This window comes from Mastigoproctus giganteus, chromosome 12 (assembly GCF_048544385.1).
Source record: "Mastigoproctus giganteus isolate SK-2022 chromosome 12, ASM4854438v1, whole genome shotgun sequence".
Classification (NCBI taxonomy): Eukaryota; Metazoa; Arthropoda; class Arachnida; order Uropygi; family Thelyphonidae; genus Mastigoproctus; species Mastigoproctus giganteus.
Genome location: NC_143586.1, coordinates 31,689,250 through 31,709,898, shown reverse-complemented (window position 1 = coordinate 31,709,898; position 20,649 = coordinate 31,689,250). Strand labels below are relative to the sequence as shown.

The following is a 20,649-nucleotide window of genomic DNA, read 5'->3' as shown; positions in this document are numbered from 1 at the left end:
AACCTGGATTTGTTAAGGGGTGATCTGGTCTGATCAATTTGATTAGATACTATGATGCAGTAACAAAAGAATTGGATGCAAAAAATAATTTTAATATATACTTTAATTTCATGAAAGCTTTCGATACTGTTGCACACAAAAGACTGCTGTACAAACTGGAGAGGTGTGGCATTAAGGGCCAGATAAAGGGATGGCTGAGTGGGAGAAGAAAGAGTGTAACTAAGTTACACTCTTTCTTCTCCCACCATCAAAGGACACTGCTCTTTGTGTACTAAAGTTATTAGTGGTATCACCCAGGGTTTGGTGCTGGGCACATTGTTTTCTATATTTATTAATATTGATTATCAGGCTTAATATCTAAGTTTGCAGATAATACAAAGGCTTTGGCAGGGTGGTCAATGACAGTAATCTAGATAAGCTAAAGTAATAAGATCTAGAAAAATTAAGCAAATGGGGTGAAAAATGGCAATTGAAGTTTAACATTGCCAAATGCATGGTACTTCATATGGGTAGCCATAATCCCAGATTAATGTATCAACATTTATCTGAGAGCTGACTGAGGTGTTTAAAGCTTTGAATGGATTCAGAAAACTCAATGAATGGCACATTCTTCCCCTTACTTAGACTACAAATGAGGGGGGGGGTGACAAATTCAAACTAAAGAATGGTCGCAAGATAGATGTATGCATGTTTGCTTTCAGTTAGTGGGTAGTTGATTTCTGGAACAAATTTTCACTATCTGTTGTGGGTAGCTATTCCCTCCAACAGTTTGTTTAGTTCTTCATTAAATTTATTTAAGCTATTCACTTCCACAACAACAGATAGAAGTTTGATTCAGCAATCAACTACCCACTGGCTAGAGGTAAACTTCTATACATCTATTCTGCAACACCTCATGTGCATAGTCTTAGCAAGAGGAAGAATTCCATCAGCATTGAGCTTGCTCAATCTGTTCAAAGCCCTAAACACCTCAATCAGATCACCTCAAAGGTGCTTAGTCTCAGGATGTTGCAATTTGCAGAACTGAAGCCTTTCTTGGTAAGAACAACCCCTTTACTCCCCTCACCTATCTTGTTACCCTTCTCTGTACTCTTTCCAGGAGCTCTACATCCTTCCTAAAATTAGGCCTCCAGACCTGTATGCAGTACTCAAGATGGCCTAACCAACTGCATTATACAATGGGATAATCACCTCTTATCCATGCTAGTAAAATCCCTGTATATCATTGACCAAACCCCATGAGCTGTCCTGGCAGACTGATTTCAATGCTAAGAAAACTTTATATCTGACTGCAAAATTACCCCAGATATTTTTTAACTTTCCACTTCCCTGAGTGTAGTACACACAGTTGGTACATTACTCTGGAATTATTGCTACCCATATGCAGTACTTTGCATTTGTCAATGTTAAACTTCAATTGCGATTTCTCAGCCTATCTGCCTAATTTTTCTAGATCTTGTTGCAGAACCTCTCGGTTCCCTGCTTGAATGAAAGTTTGCAAGAGTAGCCTGTATTTGAACTTCAAAAGTACGACTCTGCAGAAAGTTTATGAACTTCGGGAGACATCCTCTTGTTCTAAATTCATACCAAACATGACATTAGTACCAGCAAAGGCATATGATGCAAGAAAGTAATCTTAGCATCAGCATCAGCCAAAAAAAAAAAAAAAAAAAAAAAAATTCCCATTTCACCCATTCATTCACTCCAAAAGTTTGTCTAGTTCTGCTATGAATTTATTTAAACTGTAAACTTCCACAATGACAATGAAAGCTTGTTCCAGCAACCAACCACAGGTTGGCTAAAGGCAAATTTCTGCATTTCTGTTCTACAACTATCTTTCTCAAATTGAATTTATGCTCCCACAAGTGCATAATCTGAGCAAGACGATGAATCTCATCAACACTGAGCTTGCTCAAACCATTCAAAACCTTATACACCTCAACCAGATCACCTTGCAGGTGCCTAGTCAACAGACACTGCAATTTTGCAGAACTTAAGCCTTTTTTTATAAGAGAAACCCTATGTTCTACTCACCAATCTCGTTGCCCTCCTCTGTACTCATTCCAGCAGCTCTACGTCCTTCCTAAAATGATGCCTCCAAACCTGTATGCAGTACTCAAGGTGTGGCTTGACTATTGCCTTATACAAGGGGATAATCACCTCTTTATCCCTGCTAGCAAAATTCCTGTATACCATTGACAAGATCCCATGGGCTAATCTTGCAGCCTGTCTGCACTGCCCAGAAAACATGACAAGCACAATTTCCATAAAGACATATTCCATAAAGCCATGCTGCATCAAATACCTTTTCAAATTCAAAGGTGACTATGACCAGATGTTCTTTATCATTTAACAGCATTTCGTATGTTGGCTTCTGCTGTCATCATTAAGTATAATGCCAACCTGCCAATTCCAAAACCGTATTTTAATGGACTTAACAGACTGTGTATCAAGTTACAAAGTCAGATGGGCACTGATAATTGAATTATGGGTTGGTAATTATCTGGATTTGTGATTTTTGCTTTACTTAGGAAAAGTAAGAACAATTACATGGGCTATTTGTGTGGAAATTTATTCTCAGCATATGTCTTTGTAGAATAAAAGTAATGTAACAAGCAAATTCTTCTTAAGCTGAATTATCATCATGTAACTTCTTTTCTGGGCCTCCAATACTTTACATTTGCAATATACACTTTAGAGTTCCAAAAGGATAAAATGTCAGATATATTTCTTTAAATGCAGCAGAAAAATTCAAGCTATTCTTTTCAGTTTGTTTCATGTTTCTGGAAGATTGGTGTATATGAGAAATTTTTACCAAGAGCATTTACGGCATCTACTAAGTGAAAAGCAATGTTTTCTACAAAAAAGAAAAAAAAAGTTTGTCCTATTGCCTTCTACACAAGCTCAAAACCCTCATGAAATAGAGTTCTCATGTGAGGCCCCAAAAGCTAAACAGGCTTCTGATATTGTAAAGTGCTGAGTGCAACAATGTTTTAAATTAATAGAAAGCTAAGGCTACAGCAACAAACTTACATCAGTATATTAAAGATAAGAACACCTAGTGTAATCTAGGTTAACCAAACTGCAGCACGTGGCACTCAATACTGGCATAGAAAAAAAGTAAAAAATTATATTACTTTTTAAAAATTATATAACTGATTTTTCAAATCAGTTATATAATTTTTGTATCAATACACAGTTCTACTTTTACTGTCAGAAATTGAGTAAAGATACCATCGACATTTAGTTTACATTATACACTTCAATTAGATCACCCTACAGAGATGGCAGTTTATAAAAAACCTCATCTTTCTTGGTGAGAATATCCCTAACTGACTAATCTTGTTGCTCTTTTCTGCACCCTTTCCAACAGATCTATATCCTTCCTAAAATAAGCTTGCAAACTTCAGTGCAGCATTCCATATATGGCTTGACCACTGTCTAATACAATGAAATAATCACCTCTTTGTTCGTTATGGAAAAGTTCCTATATATCATTGACAAAACTCTATGGGCTCTTCTAGCTGCCTGTTTGCAGTACTGAGAGAATTTCATGTCAGATTGCAAAATTATTCCCAGGCCTTTTCATTATCAACTACCAGTTTGGCTATCCAAATGCCATACTTTACATTTATCAAATGTCCATTTGTTAAACCTCCATTGCCACTATTCAGCCCAGTCCACTTAGTTTATCTCGATCTTCTTGAAATAGCATACCCTGATTATTTTAAACACTGTGCCTATCTCTGTATCATCAGCAAACTTCAGCCATCAAACCTGAAATATCTACATCAATATAATTAATAAATATTAAAAATCAGTAAGGAGCACAACACTGAACCTTGCAGTACCCAAACATCACATTAGCCTATGAAGAGCAGTGATCATTTATAACCATTTACCATTCTTTGTCTCTTACCATCTAACAATCCCTTTATCCATCATATGGATAAAAGGATGGTTTAACTTGTCCTCTAATAACTGCATTGTTCCAATTCACACAGCAATCATACAAATATGGTACAGTATCAAAGCATATACAGTCGATTCTGGTTATTTGGGACACATTTTGGCCCAATTAAGCAGCTGCCCCAATTATGCGAAGTTTCACGTAAATAGTTAAAAATACAGCTTTATGATTGATTTTCTGTTCAAATCACATCACGATCAAATCACGTTACAATGGACTCACCATAGTAAAGTACGGTTCACTATATCATATGTAGTAAGTGCCGGTCATTGTGATCATGTTTGTGAATTAAAGTTTAATTCTATTAAACAGAGATTCTAATTAGCAAAAATAGGAGGAATATTATCCACAGGCTATAAAAGTAAAGATAAAAGTATAAAAGTACAAAAGCTATAAAAGTATTAAGTACAAATTTACACTTTATGTTACTAATTAAAAAATTAAATGATACGTGAAAATCCGAAGAATATTTTCCACAGATTAGCAAAATAAAAATAAATTTATGCTTACATGCATAGCTTAATTAATACGTACTGTAATATGTACATACTAACTAGTTGACATTTCTATTCACTGACATTTGTGGGTGGGGGTTAAAATTTAAAACAGTAAAAAGATAAGCAATCAATAACAAAGAACACGGCACACACAAATTGCATGTAACACAATACGCACAAGTGAGAACAGAGTAGCAAGTTACGAAACCTGAAAAATAGGAATGAAGAGAAGGTTCTGAAAATTAATTTTTTTATATGATTGAAGCACTAACAGAAAAACCTATTAAACAGGGGCCTGCTAATTGCTTTTGTTTTATGGTTGGGACTTCCAGAAATGCGACCGAACCGTGTGTTATGGTCGGAGACAATCGTAGGGTAATCTCGAGTGCTGCAGTCTCCTGCCCCGATTAAACGGCATGTTGTCCCAATTAACCGAAGTAAACCCTGGCTATTTTCTCGATTGGGTTCTGTTCTTTAAGATTTGTCCCAAATAAACGGCTACCCCGATTAACCAGTGGCCCAAATGGCTGGACTCCACTGTATTTAGCCAGTTTATTGACTTAATTGTTAGATTAAATTATTTTCTATAAGTAGCTTATAGACCTAGTCAAACTCCGTGGTTCATTTTGAATTTAGATAGCATGATTTTGAAAGTAATTAATACTCTCTGTATCTCGTAAATCTCGTGTCCGTAGATTTACCATTCGTAACTTGCCGCCATTGTTATACAATACAACACATACCCCAAACTAGATAGCGTAAGGTTTAACGGAAAACTAGATAGCGAATATAGTAGTATCACTTAATCAGTAAAATTTACTAACCTTATTAAATTTCATTGTCAATTATGTACTTTTTTTTAACTAAATACATATAACGACCTAGTTTTTAGAAACGTAACATTATAAATTAATACATATAACTAGACAGGAGATAAGAAAGTCATATAGCGTACCCTGGAGATAATATTCGATACTGAAATACATATATATATTGTTATAACTGCATTGGGATATAAGTTTAAGGTTGTATTTTGTATTGGAATTTTATTTGAAGTTGAATAGAAATCATGACTCAGATCAGAGCAGCAAAGCAAAAGGCTCAAACTAATGGAAGTGTTGTGGCTCAGGGGGGAACTGAGGGGAGCACTGTCCTCTGAATCACAGCCTTTTGAAATGCATTGCTTGTTTGATGTTTGTGGAGCAATCAGGAATGGGACATGATATCGCCAAGGGGAATGTCTTTGTGTGTATGCAATGTAAGGAGAGTGAGGAAATCAGGCACCAACTCAGCATTGTTATGGGCCTATATGAGAGCTTGAAAGACAGGGTGGATGCCCTCGAAGGATTTAAATTGAGGAGCCCATCAAGCTCTCAGCTGCCCACATCAATGCCAGAGCTTGTACTTGAACATCATGCAACACAACAGCAACCCCCAATTCAGAATATTCGGGTTCCAAAGGAATTAGTTGTTATCGGTGACACTATTACCACGGAAACAGGGAACATATTGTGCAAAAAGGATAGGTGGAACAGTCCAGGGTATGTCTGCCAGAGGCAAAGGTTGATGACATTGTAGAGCAGATATCATCTTTTAAAGGCACAATGGTGATATTGTTGTACACGTTGGCACTAATGATATTAAGAGTAGGAGACCGGCAGAATTATTTAACAAGTTAGTGCTGAAAAAAAGCCGTGAGTTATGGTTGAATTTGAAAGTGTCTGCAATTCTGCCCAGACACAATAGGAGGAAGTATATGATGAGAACCTTGTCAATCAATTTGGCCCTGGAGAGATTGTGCAAGGCTCAGCCTGGTCTGTGTTTGTTAACAGGAGAGACTGCCTCTACAGGGATGGGATACACTTAAATAGAAAAGGTGCAGGAATATTGCTGATGCTATCGAGCCAGAGTTAGGTGGGTTGGAAAACTGCTAGCTTGGGGGGGGGGATACACGGACTAATAGATTAACAGTAGCTGCTGGAAGAGGTGAAATTGATTCTTGCTGTGCTTCTATTGAAATGCAATTGGGCAGCAGCCTGGAAAGCATGGTAAAGGGGATTTCCAGGACTGCTGGGAGTCATAGTGGAACAAGTAAATACATGGGCTGTTGTTGTTGTTATTTGGTTTGCAAAAGTCCACCAAAATAAAGTGTTGTGGTCTATTATTAGTCTTTGCCAGTATATTAATAACCAAAAAAAAATGTTAAAAATTATGATACAAAAGTGGTGTATGCTACAAATATGCAAAATTTATTATTATTTTTTTAATTATTAATTACGATTTTTCACGGAACAGTTTGGGAACTGCTGCTTTAAGTAATATTCAACGAATCCAAACTACAAGAAACTCTTAAAAAGTCAGTACATCAAAATAAACAATTTAATAATCTATACATTATAATCATATTAATTTATAAATTACACTTTGCCAATTGCTATACCATGACAACTACACCTCTGCTGTCTACCGTATTTGCATAGAATTCAGTCATCCAGTAAATTAAGAAATGTTTTGCTATCAAACAAGCTGCCAACCAACGAGCTTCTATTAACAGTTCATAACTTAACAATCCCCCTTACAAGATATTCTGATTTGCTTGTCTACTCTATTTGTCAATATAGTTGTCTATTATATTTTCACAGTCATTCAGCCCTGTAAAAGACCAACTCTCATCATTGTTTTTCCAGTGTCACCAGACCAACTCAATATTACAGTGGCCTGTGTCTACTGATTGTCCTGTTTTAGAATATGTGCATTTTAACTAAAAGCATAACTATCCTTTCTGTGTACATTGTAATTGCCATATTCAAATTTTGAATTTCCAGTATAAGAGTAACACCATGTTTCTGTCAATACCTACAATGATGCCATTTGATAATTTATATCTCTAATTAGTCTGTATATTTCCAAAATTAGCAGTCTTCCAATCTATCTGACATTTCCTCAATAGCATCGGCAAGTATTCTTGCAACTCTTCTATTCAGCACATAGCACTAGGTATGCAGGACCTGTCAGGTGCCTCGTGCAAAAAAGTTTTGCACATTAAATTGCTGGTTCAAGATTAATTTTTGAAACTTTCTTTACCTTCCAAAATATAGATCTAATTTTACTCAAGTTGTTTTTGAGGTAATAATTTTGTTTTTCACTGAGTAATAGTGAAAGAGAACCTGGCAGGTTCCATGCTCCTTTTTATAACTTTTTGTGCTTTATAGGCATGTGGCAGCTCACAGCTGCCACTCGCATTTCATATTTAATGTTTATATTTAAACTGCACGCTGAATAACTGCCACTGTTGTTGAATTTCCAACACCAGTTATTCAACTGGTGTTGTTGAACACCACTTATTCTGTATAACTTTGTAATTATTGCATTGTCACAGCTTTGGAAGGGTTTTCCAGATTTTTAAAGAGAAATTAGCTGAAAACACATGAAAATAACTCTCCATAGGGTTTTTTTCCTGTAACTCTTGTAATTATTTTTGTGTAGAGATCTAAGACATTTATGAAGTGAAATAAGTACTCCACATTTTTTTTTTTTTTTTTAATGCCTGGATCATATAAAAATGTAAAAGGAAGGAGGTAGCATCCTGCCTTTACCCAATCTATTCTTTGCCTTAAAGTTTTAGCCACTGTTTAGCCAAAATTCTTAACTATCCTGTGCAATGTGTTCATCAAGTATTTAATTGTGTTCATCATTATACACATCGTATCAATTCTATATATACTTATCAACTATATATATATATTTTTTTTCCATCTACTACAGCTGTTTTCTAACACTAGGAACTGCTAGTGCACCATACATAAATATACACATGGACAACATCATCTTAACCATTTTCAGTCCTACACAGTAATGGTAAGCAATTGGCATACTTTATTTGGCCCTATTTTTTGCCACTAAATTCAAACTCATTTCACAGCATGTGTCCATGAGCATAAAGACCATGCCCCCACATTGCCCTCTTTCTCATAATTTCGGTGGATGGCCTCTGACAAAGACACTGAAATTGTGAGTAATACGGCAATGTGTTATTTTACCTCTTTTTTTTTTTTTTTTTTTTTTTTCTTCTTGTTCTTTACAGTTATGTTACATTATCTTCTTTTTAACTTCTTGTGTATACCGTAAATTCAATAGTAACAGCTTTGTCCTTCACACTATCAATATATCACTATATATATATATATATATTTTTTTAAATAGTAAACTATTAAATATTCAAGTTGTGGTTGGTTTTCATCTTCCCTCACAGCGATAATTCATGCAATCTGGACCCAGTGTGATCGAGGGGATACTGCTGTTTAAATTAACTGTCATTCTTTCTATTATTATTATTTTTAATTTTACTATCATTTATCATAATTGGCATTCTTTCTAAATTAGTTTGGGAGTGCATTCCTTCTTCATTCCTTCACATAGGGATTTATTTTCCCCCACCACCTGTTTTTTTTTTTTGTTGCTGTAGTTACATATTGGCTTACTTTCTATTCACCACTTGCTTTGATTGTCACATGGCTGGTATCATCTTAACTTATATTCAATTTGTTTCTGCAACAAGTGGAAACAGCTAAGGATGTTTGCTATACTGATTTCCTATCTTTTTTCCATTTTTTTATTCTTTAATATTTCATTACTCATTTGATTCAAGTGTATTTTTATGTTACATGGGTAGTAATGAGTTAAGATGCTAATGTTCTGCTCATACTGCCATCCAATTTCTTTTGGATGTATTCTTATTTAACTGTAACTCTCTGTCAGTAATTTGATATACCTTTGTGAGTGTGACACGTGTTCTGGTATAATTAGCATTAGCATTGGCACATGATGCAAGAAGGCAAGCTTACATAACATCAGCCAAAAAAAAAAAAAAAATCTTTATTTTAACCATCCACTTGCTCCAAATGTTTGTCAAGTTCCGCCTTGAATCTATTTAAACTAACTTCTACGACAGATGGAAGTTTGTTCCAGCAATCAACCACCTGCTGGCTAAAGGCAAACTTCTGCACATCTATCCTACAACCGTCTTTTCTCAATTTGAATTTATGCCCCCTCAGGCAATTATTCTGAGCAAGAGGAAGAATCCCATCATTTGTTTGAGCACTGATCATGCTCAAACAATTCAAGGCTTTATACACCTCAATCAGATAACCTCGCAGGTGCATAGTCTCCAAACACTAATTTGCAAAACTTAAGCCTTTCTTCGTAAGAGCAACCCTTTATTCCATTCACTAATCTTGTTGCCCTTCTCTGTACTCATTCCAACAGCTCTACATCCTTCTTAAAATGAGGCCTCCAGACCTGTATACAGGCCTGACGTAGCCCACTGGTCAGGAGCGAGAGTGCATAGCACGCGTTCCTTGAGTGGACCAGGGTTTAACCCATGACTACTAAATACGATAAATATTTGTATTGACGATTTATTGTAAACTCTACTGACTTGGTTGTCGTGCTGGAATATAAACAGAAAATTTATTTTTTTTTACTCAAGATGTGGTCTGACCATTGCCTTATACAAAGAGATAATCACCTCCTTATCCCTGCTAGAAAAATTCCAGTATATCACTGACAAGACACCATGAACTACTCTTGCAGATAGTCTGCACCGCTCAGAAAACGTCATATCTGCCTGCACAATTACCCCCAGGTCCTTTTCATTCTCTACCACTGTCAGTGTGATACCAGAGTTGATAACGTTACTCTGGGATTACTGCTTCCCATATGTAGTACTTTACATTTGTCAATGTTAAACTTCATTTGCCACCTCTCAGCCCATCTGCTCAACTTTTCTTGATCCTGTTGCAGCAGTGTACTGTCATTAGTGTAAACCTCGCCACCTTTGTATCGTCTGCAAACTTGGACATTAAGCCTGATATACCATCATCAATATGATTTATAAATACAGAAAACAACAATGGACCCAACACTGAACCCTGAGGGACACCACTAATAACATTAGTCCACGAAGAGCAGTGTCCATTGATTACCACTCTGTCTTCTCCCACTCAGCCATCCTTTTATCCATAGCAACAATTTGCCTCCAATGCCACACTGCTCCAATTTGTGCAGCAGTCTTCCATGTGCAACAGTATCAAAGGCTTTTCTAAGATCCAAATATATGATATCAAAGTTATTCTTTGCATCCAGTTCCTTTGTGACTACATCATAGTATCCAATCAAATTAGTCAGACAAGACTTCCCCTTAACAAACCCATGCTGTGTCTGAGCTATAACTGAAGCCTTGTCTAGATGATCCTGCAATTAATTTCCATTAATTTCGCTGGAACAGAAGTTAAACTAACAGGTCTGTAATTACCTGTATCTCCCTTTGATCCTCCTTTGTAAACTGGGGTCACATTTGCACATCTCCAGTCGATGGGTACCTTCCCTGAATCCAGGGAAGCTCTCAAAATTATGGCTAAGGGTTTGCTTACTTCCTTTGCCGACTCCTTTAATATAACTGGATAGATTCCATCCACCCCAGGTGCCTTTTTATGTTTATCTTCAACAATTTCTCCTCCACTTTACTCTCAGTAATTACAAGATTATCTAGCTTACTGCCAGAGTTGAATACACCTCTGGCATTCCACTCCCTGAATAACTGCTCATGCGTGAATGTCGATGCAAAATTTTCATTTAGTTTGTTAGCTACTGAGCAGGATCATCAACAGTTGAACCATCGATATCAAGTGGACCAACCTGATTCATCCCCTTCCTTCTAGAGTTTACATAAGTAAAGAACTCTTTGCTGTTTTTCTTTGCATCCTTTGCCAAAGATTTCTCATAATTTGCCTTCACCTGCATAACCTCCTTTGTAACTTAGTTACAAACCAGCTTATATCTATCATAGGCTTCTGTGACATGTTAATTTATATGTATCCCATGCATTTTTCTTCTCTGTCACATGTCTAATTAGTTCATCTGCCATCCATTTAGGCCTAAATCTTTAACAGTATTTCTTTGTTGGTATGAAAAGTCTAGTAGCTTCCAAGATTAATTCTTTGAATGCTTCCCATTTTGAATTTGCTGTTGGTAACATCATCAGTTGGTTCCACCATATAGAATTTAAATACTGTCTCAGACCACCGTAGCCACCTTTACAAAAGCAAAAACCCTTTCCTTTACCCTTGATGGTAGTTACCTCTTTGAATAAATCCCACTTCAGCACACTGTGATTAATGCCACCTAGTGGTTCCTTTATGTTTGTTATTGTTGTTATTTTGGTTTTTAGGAGTATTAGCAACTAAGTCCGTATTGCTCCGGGGATATGCGGTGGTCATTCCCTGACTTTTCTGCATCCTCCGTATTTGGTGGTCACGGGCTCAAACCCCAGTCTAATCAAGAAGCTTGTGCTATGCACTGCTGCTCCTGCCCACCTGGATACAGAGGTGCCGGTTCCTTTATCTGCAGATTCTTGATGCATGAAGAATCATTACTGATAATCAGATCAAGAGTATTACTCCCTCCCGAACACAATTAAACCCAACAACCAACCAACCAACCAAACCTCCCGAACATGCTGCTGCAGAAAACAATCATCCAATAAATCCACAAAAGCCTTGCTAGCTAGTGTGTGAGTGACCAACCCACAAATTCCAGTCAATATCCGGGAAATTAAAATCCCCATTATAAAACACTCTAATTTACTGGCCCACTCTATTTCTCTGCACAATTGCTGATTATACTCATCAGATTCATTAGGTCTATAACACATACCTACTCTCAATTTTCCTTTCCCAGTGCTTATGTCACACTAAACAGACTCAACATTGCATTGTCCACCAACATCAATTGGACGCACTTAGATTTTGTATTTCTTAACTAAAAGCAAAACTCCTCCCTTCCTGTCCTGTCTTTCCTTTCTGTACACACTGTACTCCCGAAATTCCAGTTCTGCACTGCTTATATCTGTGTGACACCATGTCTCTGATAATTTTTCACTGCATAAGGATTGCCATTATTCAAGTCAGTTATACATTGATTTTATTTTATTTTCTTCACCTTGTTCTGGTTGGTTTTGTCTCTGCTTATAATGATATTTCACAAAATTTGGACCTGGTGTAATCGGGGGGGGGGGGCTAAAATGAATTAATTGGTATTTTTGTAATTTATATTACTTGGTATTTTTATTAATTGGCATTCTTTCTAAATTATTTTGGAAGCCCATTCCTTCTGCAATACTCTTCATTTCAAATTATTACCTCCTCATCCTTTCATTTATTGCTGTAAACAGGAGAGACTGCTTCTACAGGGATGGGATACACTTAAATAGAAAGGGTGCAAGAATGTTTTCTGATGCTATCGAGGCAGTGTTAGGTGGGTTGGAAAACTGCTAGATTGGGGGGATACAAGGACTAATAGATTAACAGTAGCCACTGGCAGAGGAGAAAATGATTCTTGCACTGCTTCTATTGGAATGAGCAGCAGCCTGGAAAATAAGATGCAGGATATTTCAGAGACTGCTGGGAATCATGGGGGTACAAGTAAACACATGGGTTGTGTTAGGGTGGCTAAAAGGAAGAGCAGGTCCATGTATACTTGTGTGTACACCAATGCTAGGAGTTTAGTAAATAAATTTGATGAATTTGAGGTATTGCTCAAAACATCAAAGGCAGATATTGTTGGGATTTCAGAGACATGGTGTTACACAGATATAAGGAATGCAGAACTGGAATTTGGGGAGTACAATGTCTACAGAAAGGATAGACAGGATAGGAAGGGAGGAGGGGTTATGCTATTAGTTAAGAAACACATAAAATCCAAGGAAGTGAAGCCAGTCGACATCGCTGGACAGTGCAGTGTCGAGTCAGTTTAGTGTGCATAAGCACTGGGAGAAAATTGAGAGTAGGAGTGTGCTATAGGCCTAATGACTCTGATGAGTATAATAAGAAACTGTACAGAGAAATAGTGGGCCAGTAAATCAGAGTCTTATAATGGGGGATTTTAATTTCCCAGATATTGACTGGAATATGGGGGCTGGTCACTCACACACTAGCAAGGCTTTTGTGGATTTATTGGATGGTTGTTTTCTACATCAGCATGTTCAGGAGGCAACTAGAGGGAGTAATACTCTTGATTTGATTATCCGTAGTGATTCTTCATGAATTAAGAATCTGCAGATAAATGAACCGCTAGGTGGCAGTGATCACAGTGTTCTGAAGTGGGATTTACTCAAAGAGGTAACTACCATTAGGGGTAAAGGGAAGGGGTATTGCTTTCGTAAAGGCGACTACGATGGATTGAGACAGTATTTAAATTCTATACAGTGGGATCAACTGATGATGTTACCAACAGCAAATTCAAAATGGGAAGCATTCAAAGAACTTATCTTGGAAGCTACTAGGCTTTACATACCAACTAAGAAATATTGTTCAAGGTTTAGGCCTAAATGGATGTCAGATGAACTAATGAGGCATATGGTAGAGAAGAAAAATGCATGGGATACATACAAATTAACACGTGACACAGAAGCCTATGATAGATACAAGTTGATCTGTAACCAAGTTACAAAGGAGGTCAGGCAGGCAAAGGCAGATTACAAGAAATCCTTGGCAAGGGATGAGAAGAAAAACAGCAAAGAGTTCTTTAGTTATGTAAACTCTAGAAGGAAGGGGATGAATCAGATTGGTCCATTTGATATCGATGGGTCAACTGTTGACGATCCTGCTCAGGTAGCTAACAAACTAAATGAATATTTTGCATCGACATTCACACATGAGTTATTCAGCGAGGGGAATGCCAGAGGTGTATTCAATTCTGGCAGTAAGCTAGAGAATCTTGTAATAACTGAGAGTAAAGTGGAGGAGAAATTGTTGAAGATAAACACAAGAAAGGCACCTGGGGTGGATGGGATCTATCCAGTTATATTAAAGGAGGCAGCAAAGGAAGTAAGCAAACCCTTAGCCATAATTATGAGAGCTTCCTTGGACTCAGGGGAGGTACCCATGGACTGGAGATGTGCAAATGTGACCCCAATTCAAAGGAGGATCAAAGGCTGACACAAGTAATTATAGATCTGTGAGTTTAACTTCTGTTCCCGGAAAATTAATGGAGGCACTGGTTAAAGAAGCACTGCAGGATCAGAAGGTTAAAGAAGCACTGCAGGATAAAAATAGCCCTACCTGTCAACAATAACTGGCCATACTAAGAAAAATTCTGCATCATGAACCTTGCATAACCTTTTCAGGGCCGAAACGACAGATTAAGTGAATTCGATCCATGTAAAAATAGCCGAAACACAGATTAAGTGAATTCAATTAAGTGAAGATAACTTCTTGCCCTTATCAGTTTTATAAACTGGAAAAAGGAAGGAAATATTGCTTTTTTATCTTTTTGGTACTTGTATGTTTAGGAAGATTTTATTTATTTTGAGCAGAACCAATAAAAGTTGTTTCACTAGAAATGACGTGTATATAAAAAAAAAAAAAATTTTAAATTTAAAAAAATTCATTGGAAAAAGTAAAATTACATATCATCAATGCAATCCATTCACAAAAGATTATGCAAGCAAGCAATATTCACAAAAGTCTAATGCTTGCATCTTTTGTAAATATACGGCAAGTAACATTAAAAAAAAAACCAAAATGTTTCCCCAGAAATAAAAAAACAAATTTGGGAGCAGTGCACCCTTTTTTTCTGTTATTATTCAGGGCTTGCCTGCTGTCAGATTAAGTGAATTTGATCCAAGTAAAAATAGCACTACCTGTCAACAATAACTGGCCATACTAAGAAAAATTCTGCATCATGAACCTTGCATAACCTTTTCAGGACCGAAACGACAGATTAAGTGAATTCGATCCATGTAAAAATAGCCCTACCTGTCAACAATAACTGGCCATACTAAGAAAAATTCTGCATCATGAACCTTGCAGGATCATCTAGACAAGACTTCAGTTATAGCTCGGACACAGCATGGTTTTGTTAAGGGGAAGTCTTGCCTGACCAATTTGATTGGATACTATGATGCAGTCACAAAAGAACTGGATGCAGGGAATAACTTTGATATTATATACTTGGATCTTAGAAAGGCTTTTGATACTGTTGCACATGGAAGACTGCTGCACAAATTGGAGCAGTGTGGCATTGGAGGCAATTGCTGCTATGGATAAAGGGGTGGTTGAGGGGGAGAAGACAGAGAGTGGTAATCAATGGACACTGCTCATCGTGGACTAATGTTATTAGTGGAGTCCCTCAGGGTTCAGTATTGGGTCCTTTATTGTTTTATGTATTTATAAATGATATTGATGATGGTATATCAAGCTTAATGTCCAAGTTTGCAAACGATACGAAGGTTGGCAGGGTTGTCAAGGACACTACTGACACTATGTTACTGCAACAGGATCTGGAAAGGTTGAGCAGATGGGCTGAGAGGTGGCAAATGAGGTTTAACATTGACAAATGTAAAGTACTACATATGGGAAACAGCAACCCCAGAGCAACGTATCAACTCTGTGGTACTACACTGACAGTGGTAGAGAATGAAAGGGACCTGGGGGTGGTTGTGCAGGCAGATATGAAGTTCTCTGAGCAGTGCAGACGGGCTGCAAGAGTAGCTCGTGGTGTATTGTCAATGATATATAGGAATTTTTCTAGCAGGGATAAGGAGGTGATTATTCCCTTGTATAAGGCAATGGTCAGGCCACACCTAGAGTACTGTATACAGGCCTGGAGGCCTCATTTCAAGAAGGATGTAGAGCTGCTGGAACGAGTACAGAGAAGGGCAACAAGATTAGTGAATGGAACAAAGGGGTGCTCATACGAAGAACGGCTGAAGTTTTGCGAATTACAGTGTCTGGAGACTAGGCACCAGCGAGGTGATCTGATAGAGGTGTACAAAGCCTTGAATGGTTTGAGCATGCTCAATGCTGATGGGATTCTTCCTCTTGCTCAGAATAATCACCTGAGAGGGCATAAATTCAAATTGAGGAAAGCCAGATGTAGGATAGATGTGCGGAAATTTGCCTTTAGCCAGCGGGTGGAACAGAGTTCCATCCCTTGTCGTGGAAGTTGATAGCCTAAATAAGTTTAAGGCTCAGCTGGACAGGTATTTCGAACGAACAGAGGGGTGAAGTTGTTATTTTTATTTATTTTTTTTACTTTATTTTTTTTTTGGCTGATGCTGCATAAGCTTGCTTTCTTGCATCAAATGCCTCTGCTAATGCTAATGCTAATGACATACTGGTTTACTTTCAATTCACCACTTAATTGGCTTGATTAAGAATATGCTGGTCATATGACCAGCATATTCTTAACTATATTCATATTATTTTTTAGTATTTATATACATAATATATAAGCAGAAATGTGTGTGCATATTTCTGTGAAATTTCACATGCTTAATTTTATAAACTATAAAACAGAAATGCCTAATAACTTCATATTTGTACTTTTCTTTCTGCAGTTTTATTATTTATTTTCAGTAGAATAAATACAACTTTCTGCATATTTCTACTTTTATACATAACAGATAAGCAGAAATATGTGCACCGGTGTAATTTCAAATCATTAATTTATAATCCAATTTTATAAACTTTAAAATGGAATAACCTAATACTTTCATGTTTATACTTTACATTTATTCAGTTTTTTTATTATTTTTAGCACAATTAATAACAGTTTCGACATATACTTGTACACATAATATATATAAGCAGAAATAAGGGTGCAAAATTTAAAAATTTAATTTCTTGCCCTTATCTGTTTTATAAACTGGAAAAAGGAAGGAAATATTGCTTTTTTATCTTTTTGGTACTTGTATGTTTAGGAAGATTTTACTTATTTTGAGCAGAACCAATAAAAGTTGTTTCACTAGAAATGACGTGTATATAAAAAAAAAAAAAAACATTTTTAAATTTAAAAAAATTAATTGGAAAAAGTAAAATTACATATCATCAATGCAATCCATTCACAAAAGATTATGCAAGCAAGCAATATTCACAAAAGTCTAATGCTTGCATCTTTTGTAAATATATGGCAAGTAACATTAAAAAAAAAAAACCAAAATGTTTCCCCAGAAAAAAAAAACAAATTTGGGAGCAGTGCACCCTTTTTTCTGTTATTATTCAGGGCTTGCCTGCTGTCAGATTAAGTGAATTCGATCCATGTAAAAATAGCCCTACCTGTCAACAATAGCTGGCCATACTAAGAAAAATTCTACATCATGAACCTTGCATAACCTTTTCAGGGCCGAAACGACTGTAAAATGCTCATAAAGACCCCCCCCCCCCAAATTTAATCTTAATGCACAGTCTTTTTTATGCTGAAATATTTTATGTTTGTCCTCTCTTTACCCTCTATGTAAAAATGTTTGTCCTTTTAATGAACATAATTAATTATACACCAACAGACTCACACAAAACAAAATATTCAAAATTATATATATCATGTATGCATGGTTGCACAGCTTGGGGACAAAAGACTCAAGCTATGAAAGCGATAAAAAGTAATAGTACATGGCAGGAATAGTCTCTTTCTGCACATAGCTTTGAGCAAACTGGGTTTACTACTTAGTACATGAATCTAATATTGTGGAGGCATGTTGTGAGTTGCCTTGTTATTGCACTACTCTAAATAAAAAGAGTATTCTGCTATTTATTTGAAGTGTATATGCCACTACTCAGACCATGGTTTCGACCCTGATTGGGGTCGCCTTAGTGGATTGGTAGGCAATGTGAACACCCCAGTGACAAAAGCATCCCAAATACATGAGATGGTGCAGCAAATGATGAGATATCCAATATGTGAGATGATAGAATAAATGGTAACACTCCAATAAGTAAGATGGTGCAGTAAATGAAGTGGACATGGTTAATTGTAGGGCAAAGGTCTCAAGCTAAGAACGCTATAAACTAAAAAGGTACTGTTACCGTTTAGCTTTAATAGCTTAAGGCTTCTGTCCTCTACTTAACCATGTCTAATTTGTTTACATATATCACATACTGTGGATATATCAGATCACTGGGTTGTTAAGGTGTTTACAATGTGCCTGCTTGCCTTCCTGCCTGCCCAACTATCTACCTACCAAAAAGACCACAATAAGGGTCAAAACCATAGTCTGGATAGTGACATACACTTTAAATAAATTGTGGTATATGTCTCCGTTGGTGAAGTACTTTTTATTTAGAGTAACATAATACCAAGGAAACTCATTGCGAAGTGCCTCCACAACATGAGATTGATGCACAAAGCAGCAAACATATGTACAGAAAGTCTATGCTCAAGACATTATTATCCTGTATGCTTATCAAGAATTAGACATTATTATCCTGTTGAGATTAAATAAACTGTGACAGATGGTATTTTTCAGTATATGATATAATAAGAAAGAAGCTAATATAGTAAGATTAACATTTGATTTGGATAAGAATGAACCTAATTTAGATAAATCAACATAGAAAAGATGAGATACTGTTCGTGATAATAAGAGAAACATTACCCAAGAGAAGACAGTGCAAAATGGGGGGTAGGAAATTAGAAAAGTGCATGACATCAACATATAATGTTAAATGGATATAATTAGAAATGCATTAGAACATTCCAAAATGGGAAAAGAAATGTTGAGTTAATTTATCTTGGTTTTGATGTGATACATTAGATACATAAAACTACTTTATTCATACCTTGTATACCTAGTTGAAACAAATTTACTGTCAAAAGTTGAAAGCTTAAGCATTTATTATGAATTACACCCATAAAACAAGAACTTGATATGAACTTTCTCGTATGGAGTGATTGAAAATAACTCACTTTTATGATTAAGTCTCACAATATGCTTTGCAGCTTCGCTTGCTTTTTTTTTTTTTTGGCAAGAATATATTTTCAAAAAACCAGACAGGATTTACACCCCAGAGGTGACAAGGAGAGGAATGCTTGCCAGCATTAAACTCTCGGCTGCACTGTCCATTAGCAGCACATTGAGAAAAGGAAAGGAAAGAAAAGAAAGGAAAAAAAAAAAAAAAAAATCCAGTTTTTTTTTTATTTTTGGTAAATAAAAAAACCCAGGTAGCACATGACTGCAACCGACTGAATCCATTAATTTAAAAAAAAGAAAGAAAGAAAAAACACTAAGCGTCTCATATATAATCCCAATCTTCATTGGGTACTATTTGATGCTTTAAATTTTACTGGAATGTATTCTACAACCACAATTTTACAAAACTTAAAACATAATACTGTTAAAGGGAAAAGCAACTGAGAACTCTGCGATATCTTTTACCATGCGCACACTATATACAAAATTTGAGTATTATACACTCCGAGTTTCTTTCATTGGCATTATACATGCTAAAATGGAAACGATGTCTTCTGTTGTTACTGTAATGTATTAATGTTTAAAAGGGAAAAATTCTTTGTGACATGAAAAGTTAATGCATCACAGAAGATATAAAATCACTAACTTTTTAAATTAAGAATAAAAAAAGTGAATAACGTGCGCCACTGACGGCGTCCGGTGTGACAGTTGCGAACATTTTTCAAGAATCTTTCATAAAAAAAACACATTCACAGCTATATTTCTTGAAACGTTACATTAACATAACATATATCAGCACTGTCACCTGAAATGCAATGCAATCTCTCCTGGTTTTTCGAAACAACCTCAAAAGCAAACAATGTCAACATTCCATTTCTTTAGCTAAGCGTACGCAATATTTCAAAACAAATGGTCTTTAAACTTACCTTGCCATTTCTTTGGAGAGAGGTGCGTTAACTGCTTTTTAGGGAATAACTCCCCCACAGTTTCCCCGACATGGGCAAATTTTTAAAAAGACATTAATTGCTCAATAATCAAATAAAACTTTAAAACAAGCACTTCCAAAACATTCCCCATTCAATCGGTACCTGAACATGGCGGGTACATTAACCTTCCCATGATGCCTTCCAACGGTGAACACGTGATACTTGAAACAAGAAGACCAGTTTAGAAGTAAGTATAATAAAGAAATTTATTTAGCTCATTTTTTAATAAATTTGAGTTAAAACTTTCACTCGAAAATTTCAAAAATAGAGTTTTAAATTTTCGTTATATCCGAAAAAGTCATTCCAATTCAAACTGCTCAGAACATGAAAACAATAAATTTTCTATTTGGAGGAGGGACAATAACAAAGGTAGTAGTTGTAGTAGCAGTAGTAGTAGTACACTGCCTCAACAAAATTAACACAACAAAATTATTTTCATGAATATTTTAT

The 20,649-nt window shown here is 36.2% G+C and overlaps 1 protein-coding gene across 1 annotated transcript in view; it reads right to left on the bottom strand.

The window, feature by feature from the left end:
* Window positions 1-20,319, bottom strand: part of LOC150076854 (poly(A) polymerase type 3-like) — a 341,061-nt gene extending 320,742 nt beyond the window's left edge. Inside the window, exon 1 of the mRNA XM_090386405.1 lies at window positions 20,140-20,319. Within this exon, the coding sequence (XP_090242531.1) occupies window positions 20,140-20,147 (8 nt within the window). The 5' untranslated portion in view covers window positions 20,148-20,319. The remainder of the gene's footprint in view (window positions 1-20,139) is intronic.
* Window positions 20,320-20,649: the final 330 nt, after the last annotated feature.